Raw genomic sequence first — 15,493 nt, forward strand, 5'->3', positions numbered from 1 at the left:
CCCTTAGAGCTGACCCTGCTTCCCTGCAGACATCTGGGACCTGCGAGGATGTCACTTGATCCTAACACCCAGAAAACACATCCCTTGTCACTGTCCCCCATCCCATCATTTGGGTCTCGCTTACCTGTTGCTCCTAAGATGAGCCTTTTCCATCATCAGATCTAGACAGTGTCAGTGTCCCTTCAGCCTGGGTTTGGCTTCCTGCACACTGGTTCTCAGCCTCTGAAAAGACCTTGCTTCTGAGTTTGCTTTGTTCACGTGACTCTAGGTGTCCAGAGACAGGGCACCTCCCTGCCTGGCCCCCCTTGCTGTCCCAGCACCCAGGACATGGCCTGGCCCTCAACGCGGACGGGCGGCGGTGGGGGGGGGTGCCTTCCCTGTGCTGCAGAGTTGGGGGGGCGAGTCCCGTTCCCCACCCCACTGGCACAGTCCCCGTGCTGCTTTCATTATTAAAGTACTTGGGGAGCCCTTCTCTGTGCCCGGCCCACTGCTAAGCCCTGGCCCTGCCTCCCTGCGCCCTGGGCCCTGGGGTGAGCTGGTGCCCAGGCCACAGGCCTGGGGAGTCACTGGCTCTGTACCGGCGCCCCGTCCCGGGTGGCTCTTCCTGTCTTGGGTTGTCCGAGAGGCTGAGCACAGCCGCAGGCCCCCCTGTTGCTCCCCCAACAGGGGGTCTAGAAGCGGGCACAGAGCAGAGCTGCCTTGCAGCTGCCCGCAGCCAGGATCACGCCCTCTTGGCCTCAACGCTGCCTTGAAGCCTGACTCTCTCCAGTGCGGGTTGGGCTTGTGGTGATGACGGTGCTTTGTGACCTTGATAATTTGAAGTACCTGCCCCACAGAAATCATTTCTTCCTGCCCTGCCCCAGAAAAGGGCACATTGGATCTGCGAGCCCAGCTACAGAAAAATAGGATGGGAAACCATCAATTTGAACATTCATCGGGGGACATTGTGACTTTCCTGGGTTGCCTTTTTTTTTTTTTTTTTTTTTAACGTTTTTTTTTTTAAAGCTGTTACACCTAGGTGTGACAGTGATGGCAATGTTACAACTAATAGTATTCTTTTTTTTAAAAAATGATTTATTTATTTATTTATTTATGGCTGTGTTGGGTCTTCGTTTCTGTGTGAGGGCTTTCTCTAGTTGTGGCAAGCGGGAGCCACTCTTCATCACGGTGCGCGGGCCTCTCACTGTCGCGGCCTCTCTTGTTGCGGAGCACAGGCTCCAGACGCGCAGGCTCAGTAATTGTGGCTCACGGGCCCAGTTGCTCCGCAGGCTCAGTAATTGTGGCTCACGGGCCCAGTTGCTCCGCGGCATGTGGGATCTTCTTCCCAGACCAGGGCTCGAACCCGTGTCCCCTGCATTGGCAGGCAGATTCTCAACCACTGCGCCACCAGGGAAGCCCCTTGGGTTGCCTTTTTAAATACTGAAAGGGTGAGATTATAAACCTGCCAGGAGCTAGGTCCCCACTAGGCCCTCCAGCCCCTCTCTCCACACTCCCCACCCCTCCCCCTCCCACCCTGGAGCCCAAAGCCCACTCCCCCCAAGGCTGCGGAGCACTTTGACCTCCTCCAGATCCAGCCAGGTCAGCTGCTTGTGAAGAACCTTCCCACGGAGACGGATGTGGTGGGGAGACCACGCTGAGGGGTCTGTGAGCTCAGTGGAGACCCCACTGAGCAGATCGTCACCCGAGAACGAAGGTGCAGCTTCACTGACGCGACCCCAGGCCGACACTGGATTCGGGGCAGGTTTCTACACTTACTCTCTGAAATGTTCCTTCTCTTGAAACCTCAGGAGAAGATATGTATCTGGGGTGCCTGCAGGAAACCCGTACGTTATGCTTTCACTCGAACAAACCAGCTCCGTGGGCTGGAGGTGGGGGAGAGGAAGGGTCCTGGAGGGGAGGGATGGGGTCGCAGGTGATCCTCAGGCCCCCGGTGGGGACCCCACTGCTGCACAGGAAGGCGGAAGGAGGGCTGGTCAGATGCCCACCGCACAGGACGCGGGTGTGTCTGGGAGCAGAGGTGATGCTCTGTCCAGGACACACAGGAGGGGCAGCGGGAAGTGCAAGAGGATGGAGAAAGGTATGAAATAGCCGTGCACAGAGGGGGAGGGAGCGCTTCCCAGAGGAGCCCGTTAGGTTTGCCAAGGAGTTCTGAGGGCATCCAGGGCCATGAATTTGTAATGGAACCACTTTGGCTTGCTGGGGACTTTTTCCAGCCAGAGGAAGCCTGGGTAGAGTTTTGCTAAATCTCCGGGGCAGGCAGACAGGATGTGAGGCGAGGAAGCTGAGGGCTCGGGGCAGGTGGTGTTGAACTGGTGGATGGTGCCGTCCACTCTGGGTGAGTGGGTGGTGGCAGAAACAGCGGTTGGAGGTGAGACCGCAGAACACTGGCGGAGGGGAGGGTAGGAGGGGACTGCTGGCCCTGAGGGCTTGGGGATGCAGCATAGCCAGCCCTGTGGACACTGGCATGACTCCGGGTGGCCTAGCTCAGGAAGGAGGGGAGCCTGAGAGCCAGGGCCATGGTCCCCGAAAGAAGGGCTCTGGCTGGAGGTGGGCAGTGAGAGGGAAGAGGCAGGGAAGTGAAGAACGTGGTCGTGGGCCTGCGAGCAGGGCTGAGCAATGGCCTCCAGGTTGGCAGACTGTGGACTCGGGGCCACATCCTTTGGCCACCAGTTGTGTGTGTGAAGCTTGGCTGGGGTGCAGCAGGCTTGCTCACACACACGCTGCCTGGGCCTGTTTTGGTGCTCCAGATGCTGAGGTGACTAGTTGCAAAGAGATAGCAAAGCCTAAGATCTTTGTCGTCTGGCCTTTTACAGAAAAGATTTACTGGCTCCTACCTAGAGAGGCCTGCCTGTCCAGGAGACAGGAGCCACTAGCCACGTGTGGCTATTGACATGTCAGCTAATTAGGATTGCATACAAATTTTTAAATTCAGTTCCTCTGTCGCACTAGCCAACATGTTCAAGTTCTCAAAAGCCACATGAGGCCAGTGGTTCCAGTATTAAACAGCTCAGAGATGGAACGTTCCGGATCATGCTGTTGGCACCTCAGGTCTCAAGGCAGCCGATGGAACAGGGACCACGTCACCCAGCCTGGACCTGGGGTACATGGCATGGGAGGAGCCAGACAGACCGTGTGAGGGGTCTGCAGGCTCCCGGGAGCCCCAGGGCACAGAACTGGAGAGCGGTGGGCAGTTCCCATCACCGTCCGGAGTCGCCGAAGGCTCTGGGGCAGGCATGGAAATGTTGGGGAAAGGGCGCCTCTGGGGTTGCAGCAGACGGCTGTCCCCTCGGAGGCCCAGGTGCCTTAAGTGACAGCTGCCTGGCCCCGGAATTATCCTCCTGACACCAAGGGTGCAGGGTTTCCTGGCCGGGTGTTGATTCTGTGCAGTTACTTGTACTGTGCGCTGTCGGTAACGGGGGCAGGAGCCCCGCCCCCCCCACTCCCTGCAGACGGGACAACGGGTCAGCCTTCTCCCGTGGCCCCTGGCCCCGCTGCCTTGCCTTTGTCCTCCAGGGCTGACAACTGTGCCCCCTTCAGTTCCAGGGCCCTGTGAGCCGGAAGACCTCATCGATGGGATCATCTTTGCTGCCAACTACCTGGGCTCCACCCAGCTGCTCTCGGAGCGGAACCCATCCAAAAACATCAGAATGATGCAGGCACAGGAGGCCGTCAGCCGGGTCAAGGTAGGGGCGGCCCAGGAGCACCCGGCTTCCCTGCAGGGAGCACTGGAGCGGGATGGGTGACACGGCCCGCTGTCCAGGGCTGACCCCACAGCCCTGGGCGCGAGAGTGGGAATGTCTGAGGTGCCTGGCAGGGCCGAGGGAGAGTTTGCCTTGGATGAGAGGACACGGGCTGGGGACAGAGAGGCTCCATAATGAGGAACTGCCACTGGGCCCCCAGGACACGTGATTTTTAAAATGTAATTGTTCCGAAGCATTCCAGTCACGTGTTTGTATAGAGCCTCTCATCCCATTTTGACCGTCTCTGTATCTTTAGTGCCAAAGTACTTGCAGAAAGGGAAGCAAAAAAAATCATACGTTTTATTTAAATCTATGACCTCAAGAAAAACTCTGACGCACTTGCGGCTCTCGGTGCGCGTCATTCGGATCACCTGGGTTTGAAGGGTGGGTGCAGCCGGGCAGGGGGAGGACAGGACCAAGTCAGCAAAGCTGATGGGGTCAGGAGGGAGGGGCAGTGGTCTGAGGAGGTGCCCCTCTGGGCAGTCGGGGGTCTCCCTGCGGGGTGAGGAAGGATGTCAGCCCCTCCCCATCCTCACCGTACTCTGACCTCCTCGACGGAGGGGGAGGGGCTTCAGGCACGAGCCCTGCGCGGTGGTCGGGAGAGGGCAAAGCAACCTGGCCTTCCTTCGGTTTGCGCCCACCTGTTTTTCTTTTCTCTTTCACGCTGCTCAGAGGATGCAAAAGGCTGCTAAAATCAAGAAGAAAGCGGTGTGTAGGATGTGGGGTTTGCTTGTGTTTCTGTGGCATGTCCTGTGCAGGGGGAGGGGGCTGGGGGGAGCCCCAGGAACAGAGACAATGTGGCAGATGGGTTTTTCTCTTCCTTTGGTAGGTCAATGCTAGACTTTTGAATGAAATCACAGACACTTTTTTTTTTTAAGCCGCCCACTTACAGAAGCATTTAATCGTTGCCCTTTTTTTCATTTTTCTTTTTTAGAGTCTCCGTGAGCTAGAGCACGGTTACTGCCATGATGTGGCCATTTTGTGTAGATGTTTTTAAATGTGGCATTTGATGCGACCATGTGATGCGTTCAGTGCCTAGGGCCCCTGTACAGAATTAATTAAATCGCTCTGATATTTAGACTCATTAAGTTTAATTTACTGAATCGGGATGATGAGAAATGCAGTCTGCCCAAGGGGTGCTTTCTCTATTGAGAAGTTTCTGGAGCATGGGCAGACTTTTAAAAATCTCGGGTCAACCTTCAGTTGTTTGTTCATCAACCTGGTCGTTTAGTAAATGCTGGGCATGTTTTAACTATCCCCCTGATGCAGGAAGTATCCAGTGCTCTGTGTCCGAGGGGCTGTCTTGGCACTGGATTTTGCTTGGGCAGCAGGAGAGCTAGTCCTCTGTGCCCGCCTGGAACACCACATTCTGGTGGTGTGGCCAGAGGACCCTGCCCGGGGTCTCCCTTCCCGCTGCAGTGAGACCTCCCTCCCTGTGATGCTTGCTCTTTGCCCAGCGGCCTCTCCTGGGATGCCTTCAGCTGCGGGCGAGGAAGGAACTCACGCATCTGCCTCCGCCCAAGCCACCTTGTGCTGGGTGTCTCCAGGCACAGCAGAACGAGCCTGGCTTTGCAGACCTGCAGTGGGGTGTGCTTCCCCCAAGGCGATGGCCCCCACCCACAGTCACCCCGTGCCCCGCTGGCAGCTGGAGCGGGATAGTGTGGACCACAGCCTGCTCCTTGGGTCTGTAGTCCGGAGAGCTCAGAGGGGTCGGTGTAGGCAGACCAGACCTTGGTGCCAGCCAGGGCCAGCGGTTATCTCCATGAAGAATTGTTCTTTCTCTTGGCCAGGAAGATGCTCAGGGTCATTGCCAAGGGCCCCTTCACTGATCTGCCCGCAGCTGGCCAGGCAAACAATGATGGGAGGGTCTCCATGATGGACCAGTGTCCCCGGCAGAGAGTCCCCACCCCAGGGATTTGCTGGTGACTGTAGGGCTGTGAACCCCCATCCACAGGTGCCCACAAAGAAGAGGCTCCCCCAGTGACCAGAAAGGAGTATTTATCTCGGTGGAGAAACCCAAGAACTCGCATGTCACTGCCACTGCACAATTAGTAATTAGGATCCCCTGTGACAGGCTGTCCCAGTTTAGGGCAGACCCCGAGCAGTGCACTCAGCTTCCAGAACATTCTTTTGCACATTGCTCCAGCCGTATGATGGGTGTACCCGGGAGATGACAAAACGGGCATCTGTGGGATGGCTTCTCCAGTGTCCTGTGAGGGCAGCGCCCCGTCTGGTTGAGGTCTTGCTTCCTTAGGGTTTTTGGAAGCTGAACCAATGCTGCTGGGGGTTGACATGACTGTGGCTTTAAACTAGAAGAAAATGCAGATATGCTAATCCACCTTCTTGGAAAAATCTCTTCCCCTTTACCTGGGGATACTTGGAATCCCAAATCCAAGAAATGTAGCTCCAATCCACAGACCCTGTGTAGCCGCCGTGTTCCGGAAGGGTGGGCAGGCAGGCCCGCTTCTCCGGGAGTTGGCGGCTGCAGTCTGGATGCTGCGACACAAGCCCCCCAGCGTCCGGCCCCCTCCGGGCTCAGCCTCCTGGAAGCGGTCCCCCCTCCCACTCCTGTGCCAACTGCCCTGAGAGAGCTCACTCAGCTGGGATGTGCTGGGGAGGGCTGTGTTTAGACTCCCATGGCTGCTTCTGCTGAGGAACTTCTCCCTCTAGGGGCGCTCAGGGTCCCTCGTGAGATTGTCAGGCTTTTGTTTGAGTTAGTTTTTTTAAAGGTTTGTAACAGTCTCCACCATCCTTTCTTAGAATTCTGAGGGGGATGCCCAGACGCTGACCGAAGTGGACCTCTTCATCTCCACCCAGAGGATCAAGGTGTTAAACGCAGACACACAGGTGAGCTTTGGAAGACGGCGCTTTAAAATCCTGCGCAGGAGCTCCCAGGAGAGCCAGGTCGAGCTGCAGACCCCCTCTGCGGGGGTGAGCTGGCGTCCCCGGGACAGTCCCCCCGGCCCCTGCTGTGAAACGTAGAGCAAGCTGGGGGCGGGCAGCAGCCTCGGGCCGAGTGGGATGAAGCTGGCGATTTGGTGTGCACAGCAGCAGGGATGAAATAGAGACACCATGAAGGGGAGCCGGGTGGGGGGGGAGGGCGTGTGCTCACCATCGGGATTCTGGAACGGCCCTCTCGAGGCCTGTGCGTGCGGGGCTGGGAGGTGGAGCTGGAGGGTGGAGATCCGGGTGGCCCTCCGCACCCCCCCACCCTGCCCCAGCCCGGCGCAGCGGCGCTCCAGAGGGGAGGGTCCTACGATTTTCTGCCTGTAAACCACGTGCCCAGCTCGTGTCTGACCTCAGTTCGTCTCATCTTCCTGTGCCTGGATCCGTGCACAAGCCTGCCGTTGTGGGGAGACGGGCAAGCAGACAGCAGAGCCAGATGGAAGGGGCTGGGAGCTGGGTGTGGGCAGGGGCACGGTAGATGAGCTTTGCAGTGCAGGAGAGAGGGAGGTGGCCGAGGACAGAGATGGGGAAGGGCCCCACTCGTTCTGGGGACGGGTGAGGCCGGCCAGACGCGGGGTTGACGGCCCCTTACTTCTTGCTGTTGGCAAGTGGTCCATATCACGACGCTGAGTATGTGGGCAGCCAGTTCCTCAGCACCCTCTGCCCGATGGTGTCACATCCAGCAGTGACCTTGTCGGACTCAGTTACAACGTCAGAAATGCAAACTGGTGATTTTCTCTTCTGTTCTGCTTCCAAGTTTTACTATCTAACGTGCTTCTGTGCAGAAGAGCTTCTTTTTTTCTTTTCCCCTCTTTTTTTCTCTCCCTTTTCACTGTGGACTCCCAGATTTTTTTTTTTAAACTTGTGTTATAATTCCTTACCATCGTTATTCTCTTGGGTGCTCAAATCACCCAGATCTGTCCAGGGCCTTCCCACTGGGCCCTGCGCCGTCCTGGCGGTCTGCCCGTGGTCTCGGAACACGTTCCTGAGACAATGAGATGTTCTCCGCCCTCCTTGCACTCCCTGCCCGACACCTGGAACCGGCCATTCTTCAAGGAGCTGTGGTTCCTGTCCGTGGGGAGGGACGCACAGAAAGAGACCTGGGTGCTGGCTCTGCCCATCATTGCTGGGGGGCCGTGGATCCTGGGCCCTAAAAATGAACCGAGCTGGACAGTATCTGTTTTTAAAAGCCAAGAATTCATACACGTGCCTCCTATTTGAGACCAGCACCATAGGGTCCTGCTCACCTGCCCCCTACTCCGTACGCACCCTGGTCCCACGGTGTAGACCGTGGCTCCTGACTCCCTCAGTGTGTTTTCTCACTTGGTCTCTCCTGGGGTGGACCATGCCCATCGCTGGGCTGCTGGGAGGAGCGCAGCTTGGCTCTCAGGTCGTGGATGAGCTGGCTGTCACCCCTCAGGACCCAGTGGGTGGGAAGACCTGACGTGTGGGGACAGAGGAGGCTGCAGGGCGTGTCTCGGAGTCGGAGTGGCACCGTGACGTGCTCCCTCCCAGCCCCCGTGCCCTGCCGTCCGCCTGCCGTCTTGGCGCTTCCTCCTCACCGGTCTGTCCCAGCGGCCAGGCCTATGCCTTGGCCCTCTGATCTTTGTGTCCAGCTGCCCTGTCCCCCGTGGGGCCTTGCACTTGGCGAGAACTCAGGGAGCCACCCAACCGGGTCAGGCACAGGACACTTCACAGCCTCGGGCTTTGTTTCCCGATCTTTCGTGGGCAAACTGTCTGGGTTAGATCCTCCCTCCCGCCCCCCAGCCCTCATCCCTCATCCACCCACCTGTCAGGGTCCCCGAGACCACCCCAGGTTCCATAAGTTGATAAGAGGCCTCAAGGGATTCAGCATATAGTTGTACTCAAGGCTGTGATTTACTACGGCACCAGGATACAGAGCAAAACCAGCGAAGGAGAAGATGCCTGGGGCTGAGCCCAGGGAAACCCAGGGTCCTCGCCTGATGGGGTCATGCAGGATGAGCTGAACTTCCCAGCCGCGAGCTGCGACAGCACGTGTGAGACGTGGGCCATTGGTAAGCTCGAGAGCGTCAGCACCCAAGGTCTTTACTGGGGGCTGGTCACATAGGCACCTGTGCTGTCTGCCATGCGCCAAAGTCCCAGGCTCCTGAAAGCAAGCGGGGCTCAGGCTGGAGCACGCTGCTTGCCCAAATGCCTCAGGCAAGGTGAGCCACTCATCTCATGTCGGGTGGCATGTCGGGAACCCTCCTGAAATCCAGGTTCCCAGACGAGCCGAAGGCCACCTGCGGACAGGCTTTCTGCGGACAGTGTCAGGCCTGTTCTGTCAGCCCTTCTCTGATGCTCCTGCATCAGCGGAGACTGGAAACTGGGCCCATCCCTGTGAACTTGAGGCCTTGGACAAGTTTCCGGACATCTCGGAGCCCTGTTGATTCTCAGAGGAGAGCCTGGCGCTGGGCCCCTTGAAGGACAGATGAGGCAGCTCAGAGCAGGGCTCACACATGCCAGCCCCTTCCCTTCACTCCTCCCGTCCCTCCTTCTGGGTCTTTGGTGTCTGAACAGGGCCCGGGGACAGGGCGTCCGTTCCCGAGAGTGGGCAGAGCCAGAAGCCACGATTTCCTTTGCTTGCTCATTCAAGGTCAGTCCTTAACACACGTGGGCTTTCCATCCCGCCAGCCGCAGCATCGTGGCCAAGTCGTGCACAGCCGCTGCCCAGACCAGCATCTGTTGGCCGGTGCTCACCTCCCGGGTACAGAGCAGGGCTGTGCTGTGGTTTTGACCACCTGTCTGCGCTGGCTCTTTGCCCTGTTGTGTTCTTCCTGAAGCCTTGCTTTCTCCACGTCGGTTCTTGGGTTCTCTCCAAGAGTCCTGACTGCATCCCAACCACCATAGACCTCCTGGCATCTTCTCCTTCTCCCACATGCTGTTCTCTGCCCGCATCCTCTGTGGAGGGCTGGCTGGACCCCCATGGTCGCAGCTCCTGCCCTGGGGAGCCTCTGGTGGCTGCTGGAGGTGCCCGTGGCTCCCCGGGTCTTTGTGGACAGGAATGTTCCAGAACCACAGAGCAGGAGACCTCAGGGTTTTCAGCCTATGTGGGCTGCCCCAGGGACGTGCTACTGATGACTGGGACCCGGTGTGGAGGAGGATGTGCCCCTGATCTCCAGCGGGTCAGATGTCCTGGGGAAGCCCTAGGCTCCCTAGGGCTCAGGTTCATGGCCATTGGGTCGGCTGAGCTGTGCCAGGCCAGGGGAAGGGCAAAGCGAGGACGGCATCCAGGACCACCAGGACAGGGTCCTCGATGGGCAGCATCTCGCTGGAAGTCCCGGGCAGGAGGCAAGCTGGTCATGGTCCTTCTTACCGCCCCTCCAGTGGTCTTTGAAGTTCAACTTTAAGAGTCCTCCCCCTTCTCTGGTTGAACTTCACCTCTGCTCATCGGAGGTATTTAAAGAGTGTTTTCACTTCCCGTTTTCCAGTGGAAAGCCCCCGTCGCTCTGTCCCATCGGGCTCTCCTCACTGTGGCAGTTTGCGGCGTGGTCGGTGCCCGGCCTCTTGCTCTCTCTTTGTTCACCTCCTCCTCCCGGCGTTCCTGTGCATCCTCGCAGCCGGGGCCCCCCACGTGGGGAGTCCTCATGCTTCACGGGAAGCAGCTCCCTCCTGGGTCTGCTCCGCACCAGCGGGGAGAGTCTGCTCCTCCCTCCGTGCCCATCCACCTCCTCTGCGGAGCCTGGTGGGGAGTGAGGGCTGGTGGCCTCATCCTGCATCTGCTTTGCAGGGAGCAGGTCTCCTGTGGGTTGGTAAGCAAAGCCCCACCATTGCTGGGGCCCTGTCCCCCTCACATGAAGAGGCCCTGGGGGAGAGAGAGAACTCGGGGTGTTCGCACACGCGGTTGGGAACTAGATCTGGTGGGATTGCTCTCTGTTCTCTTCCATGATGGAAACGTCAATGACTTTTCTTGCTGGAGTACAGCGGGTGTCTGGCTCATTGCTCGTAGCGTTCTTGACTGGGAGGTCAGGGCTGGGGGGAGAAGCAGAGGTGCCCGGCTCCCGAGGAGCCCCCACCTCACTGGGCAGACGGGACACACCTGGTTCCCTTGTGCTCAGGAGAAAGTGCTGGCCGCCCTGAATAAGACAGGCCGGGTTCCCTGTCTGCACACCCTGGAACCTCGGAACCGGCCTTGGGGGGAGGGAGGGTCATGCAGGGTTAGCTGGGGGTGGCGGGTGGATGGTGCTTCCTAAAGATGAACTAACCGAGCACTGGCCCCTGCAGGCTTTGGGGTCACCGAGAGTGAGGAGAACAAGAGCTGGGAAGGTGGGTCAGAAAGGTTCCATGAGCCGTGGCCTGGCTGTCTGGCCGAGGTGTCTGGGGTAGCCTGACCAGTCGTGGGCACCGTGGATCATTTGAGAGTGTGCTCCGAGGTCGCTGAGGATGAACTGGAAGCATGGTGGTAGGAAATTGGTTTGACTATAAAATAAGAAACGTTAGCAGAGGAGCTGGGAGGCAGGAACAGATGCAGAGACTGTGGGAACTCGAGTGGCCGGTTGGGGCAGGAAGGGGACGAGGCCACGTGGCAGGCGGCCTTGTCTGGGAGGAAGCGGGCTCTGCCACTGACAGGTGCTCGGAGATGGGGAGAAGCTCATTTCTGACACCTGGGGGTTGAGTCAGGTGTTTCTGAAAGTGGCTGGAAATCAAGAGATGCCGAAGAGCCACCTTCACTGTCCCGTTTCCAGCGGCCCCTCCTGGAAGGGGGTTCTTGTGGTTATAAATCCCCCCCCAACCCCCGACCCCGAGCTGGCCAGAAAACACAGCAGCTCCAGGAAGGCAAGTGTGCAGAAGTGGCTTCTGTGAGGAAGACAGGGGCTGCATAGGTTGCAGAAATGCCCCATTTTCTTTTCTGGAAAGAGGACAAAGGCATAAAAGACCAGCTGATTAGTTTCTCGGAGCCTCTGTGTGCAGCCTTGTTAGGTAGGGGTCTCGGGAATGATGCTTGGTGGAGATTTCTGCCAGATGACAAAAGCCATCGAGAGTGATGGGCCCGCCAGGGCCCCGGGGGGATTGAAAGGCTGCGGAGACCCATCCATCAGAGTCAGGCGGGCTGCCTCGGGACCCCCTGCCCAGGCCCATGCTGCTTGGGCTCCTGGGACGAACTCATCCCTGGGAAACACTGGCTCTGGAGCCTTCCTCCTCTGCTTGGCAGGAAGTCTGGGCCAGGCGCCCGCCTTGCAGGGAGAGGCGCCTTCTCCAGAGCCACAGACGGCCTCCGACCGGGTGGGGACGGGCCTCAGCTGCTGCCCCTCCCCCACAGGACCGGGAGCCCCACCCAGCATCATGCCCCCACGAGCATCATTTTGGAAGCTGCAGGGCTAAGATGAAGGCACATCACCTTGACTGGGAATCACCGCCCTAAAATGCTCTGTTCACTGGGGCAGTGGCTCTCTACCCAGGAGACTGTCCCTCAGGGCAGATCTGGCCACAGCTGGAGATCTTTGTGGTCATCACAACTTGGGATGGAGGAGATGCCACTGGCATCTAGTGGGTGGGGGCCAGGGATGCTGCTGAACATCCTACAGTGCCCAGGACACCCTCACAGTATGGAATGGTCCAGCCCCAAACGTCAGGAGTGTCGAGGCTGAGAGCCCCCAAACTTGGGTGTTTTTTAGGGCTTGTTCCCTGTAACACAGGCCCTCTCATGCCTCTCCCGGCAGGAGACCATGATGGACCACGCCCTTCGCACCATCTCCTACATCGCGGACATTGGGAACATCGTGGTGCTGATGGCCAGGCGCCGCATGCCGCGCTCAGCCTCCCAGGACTGCATCGAGACCACCCCCGGGGCCCAGGAGGGGAAGAAGCAGTATAAGATGATCTGCCACGTGTTTGAGTCCGAGGATGTAAGTAAATGCTCGGGCATGATGTTCCCCTCCCGACGGCCCAGGCCCCATGGGCTCCATGGTCCCAGGAAAGCACGTATAGGATGGGGATCCTGTGCCCCATCATGGACGCTTCCAGTGGAAGTGGTGATTTTTCTAACACTCTGAGTTTGCAGAGACCATGAACACAGCTCTGTTTCGCTTCATGAAATACATTTTTCAGGAGCTGTTTGTAAATGGAACTGTAGTTAAATATGCCGAGGAGCTCTTCAACAAGGTCCTTTAACAAAACCTTGTTCTCCCCAAATAAAGTAGCCCTTGACTAACTTTTCTGTTGAGATGCACGCCCCACACTCCAGGGTTGCAAATGGGGAAGCGCCTCTGCTTTTGCTCATGGCCATTTCAGGCCATAAGAAGTTGGAAAATCCAGTGCACCCTTGGACAACATGGGTTTGAACTTCGAGGGCCCACTTACCCATGGACCTTTGTCAGTAGTAGATGCTACAGCGCTACACCATCCGCCTTGGTTGACTCCGCGATCATGAACCGCGGACACGGAGGAATTGCGGGTACGGAGGGCTGACTGTAAGTTAGACACAGATTTTTTTTTAGACTGTACAGAGGGTCACAGCCCCTAACCCCCATTTTGTTCACGGGTCAACTGTAATTCTGACGTTTAAAATACTGCAGACTCGCTAAGAGACCATAAGCCCTTTGACTCCTTCCTTGGATGGGATGAGAGCATCTTTCTGAGCCTGGAAGAGGGAGAAAGGGACCGGGGAAGGGAGCTGCAAGGCAGGAGGTGAGCGGGGTCTCTGGGCTGCCCCCCCATGGCAGATCTGATTCAGGATCACGCAGGAGGCAGCAGCTGAGCTGTTCTTGGGGCTGTTGCCAGAGCAGGATTTTAAAAAGTTCTCTCTCCTCCATGGATGCTTGGAAAGGGCATTCCCGGTTACCAAGGGACTTGAGGGTGTGTCAGGGACCCGGAGAAGTGGGGAAGGGTCCCAGTGTTTTCATGTTTGAATGCAGGGTGGGTGGAGGCAGTGACCTTTTTGCTGAGAAATTGAAGTCGCCTACAAGTGCTTTGACGCAATGACATTTATTGGAGAGAAAATTTACATACAGACTCACTAGTGCACACACGTGTTCCTTTCACCATTATACAGATGTCTGTGGACACCTGCCTGGGAATTTTTGTGTGGCTCATGTCTCGAGGAGTCTCAGAGACCCGGCCTGGGGGGATGTGATGGGCCCTGGAGAAGGGCTGTGGTGATGGGCAGGTGAGGCAAGAAGCAGGCCAAGTGGCAGGGGGTGAACAGTCTGCTGGCTCGGGGAGCAGGAAGGGGCTCCGAGGTGCCCACCGTGCCCTGGGTGCTGCTGTGGCCTGAGTTTCTCTATTCCGTGGGAGAGAAGGCTGAGAGCAAAGGTGGGGGCGGGGCTCCAGGTGGTCCTTCAAGGCACATGGGAAGGATGGGCTGGGAGGGGCGCGAGGTGATGGAGCAGCCATCCTGAGAGTCGGACCCTGATGGTGGCCCCATCAGGGTCCGACTGCTGCTGGGGTGAGTGAAGGATCCAAGGGTCCAGTGAGAACAGAGGGGGACACCTGGAGAAAATGGAAGGTGGCCATAAGGACCCTGGTGGCCCTCTTAGAGTTTCCGTTTCCCTTCTGTAAAGTGGAGGGCAGTGCAGGTGAGCCAAAGAAGTGAAAGGGCTGGGGGGGCAGGGCCTCCCCCGCTATTCACCCACCTGCAGGAGGCCCCCTCTGAGTGCCAGCCTCCAATGCCAGCCCCTCGGGGAGGCCCCCGTGACGCTCCCCACCTTTCTGGGCTCACAGCCTTGGCTGTGACCTGGGGGCAGGGGCGATCCCTCAGGACTGGCCCCAGCTCAGGTGGCAGGGATGCCAGGACTCAGGGCAGACGGGGAATGGGAGACTGCAGCCAGCCGCTGGTGGGAAGACGCCCAGGTTCCCAGACTGCGTCCCATGGAGCCTGGGCGTGGACCTCCTTGTCCTCCCAGGGGCTCCCCCAGGTGATGGGCCCCGACTGGGCAGAGCTCAAAGGGGAGGCTCAGGGCAGTGGGCAGTGGGTGGGGAGAACGAAGCTATGCTCTCACACCCCCTTCCCAGCAAGGGGACCCCAGTCAGAGGAAGATGGACCCAGAGGCCTGGGGGCAGCTGGTGTCAGCAAACCCGAGACTCCAGGTCTCAGGGCACATCAAGGCCGCCGGGTGGCCCTCAGTCCTCCACCCTCCATCCTGGGACCAGCCTCCTCCTGGAGGCCCCGATGGATCCTCAGCTTGGCCTGAGCCTCGGGCCAGGTGCCCTCCAGGACCTGCCACCGCGGGGCTGCCTCCACCAGCTGCATACACGTCTGGGCCAGTGGTGCCACCTGGTGGCCCCAGGGCTCCATGCCTGTGGCTGGTTCTCCCTCTGAGCAGAGCCGCCAAACTGCCAGGACGCTGCTCCTGGGGGCGGGCAGGGCTTGGTCCTGCCTAGTGGACCCGGGCTTCCCTCCTGCAGACCGTTCGGGGCCCAATTTGGGAGGGCCATCCGGTCTAGAATCGAAGGGCTCCAAGCTCTCCCTCTGTTATCCAGCCCAGCCCACTTTTTTCACAAAGGCTTATTCATTTGCAGCCTGAGAATCATGCAGCGTGTAGAGCAAGAATGGGATTCAGGCCAAACCCCTCAATTCCACATGTTTTCAGGCCCTGTTGACCCGAGGTTTGCTGAGGGGTCCCACTGCTCTCTCCCGGCTGCCCGGCTGCCAGGGTGCTTGACGTGGCCCAGGAGCTGGGTCTTTAGCCGTCACCTCCCATGGTCCTTTATCTGCACACCAGCAGGTGGCATGTAAGCTTTGGCAGTGACTGTTCCGAGTCCGGGCCTCTGCATTATCAGATTCAATCCAGTCCATAGAAGTGGTCCTGTTGAAGTAGAAAGAAGTGATTTGCTCCATGATTTGCCCT

The 15,493-nt window shown here is 58.4% G+C and overlaps 1 protein-coding gene across 8 annotated transcripts in view; it reads left to right on the plus strand.

Annotated features, from left to right (window-relative positions):
- Nucleotides 1-15,493, plus strand: part of APBA2 (amyloid beta precursor protein binding family A member 2) — a 232,770-nt gene that overhangs the window by 202,679 nt on the left and 14,598 nt on the right. For 6 of the 8 annotated variants that reach the window (XM_082386045.1, XM_082386050.1, XM_082386044.1 and 3 more), the window contains 4 exons: nt 3,538-3,683; nt 4,413-4,448; nt 6,501-6,587; nt 12,368-12,553. In XM_082386045.1, the coding sequence (XP_082242171.1) occupies nt 3,538-3,683; nt 4,413-4,448; nt 6,501-6,587; nt 12,368-12,553 (455 nt within the window). The remainder of the gene's footprint in view (nt 1-3,537; nt 3,684-4,412; nt 4,449-6,500; nt 6,588-12,367; nt 12,554-15,493) is intronic. The other 2 variants (XM_082386051.1, XM_082386049.1) reach the window with 1 other exon arrangement.

This window comes from Balaenoptera borealis, assembly GCF_965194805.1.
Source record: "Balaenoptera borealis genome assembly, chromosome: 3".
Taxonomy (NCBI): Eukaryota; Metazoa; Chordata; class Mammalia; order Artiodactyla; family Balaenopteridae; genus Balaenoptera; species Balaenoptera borealis.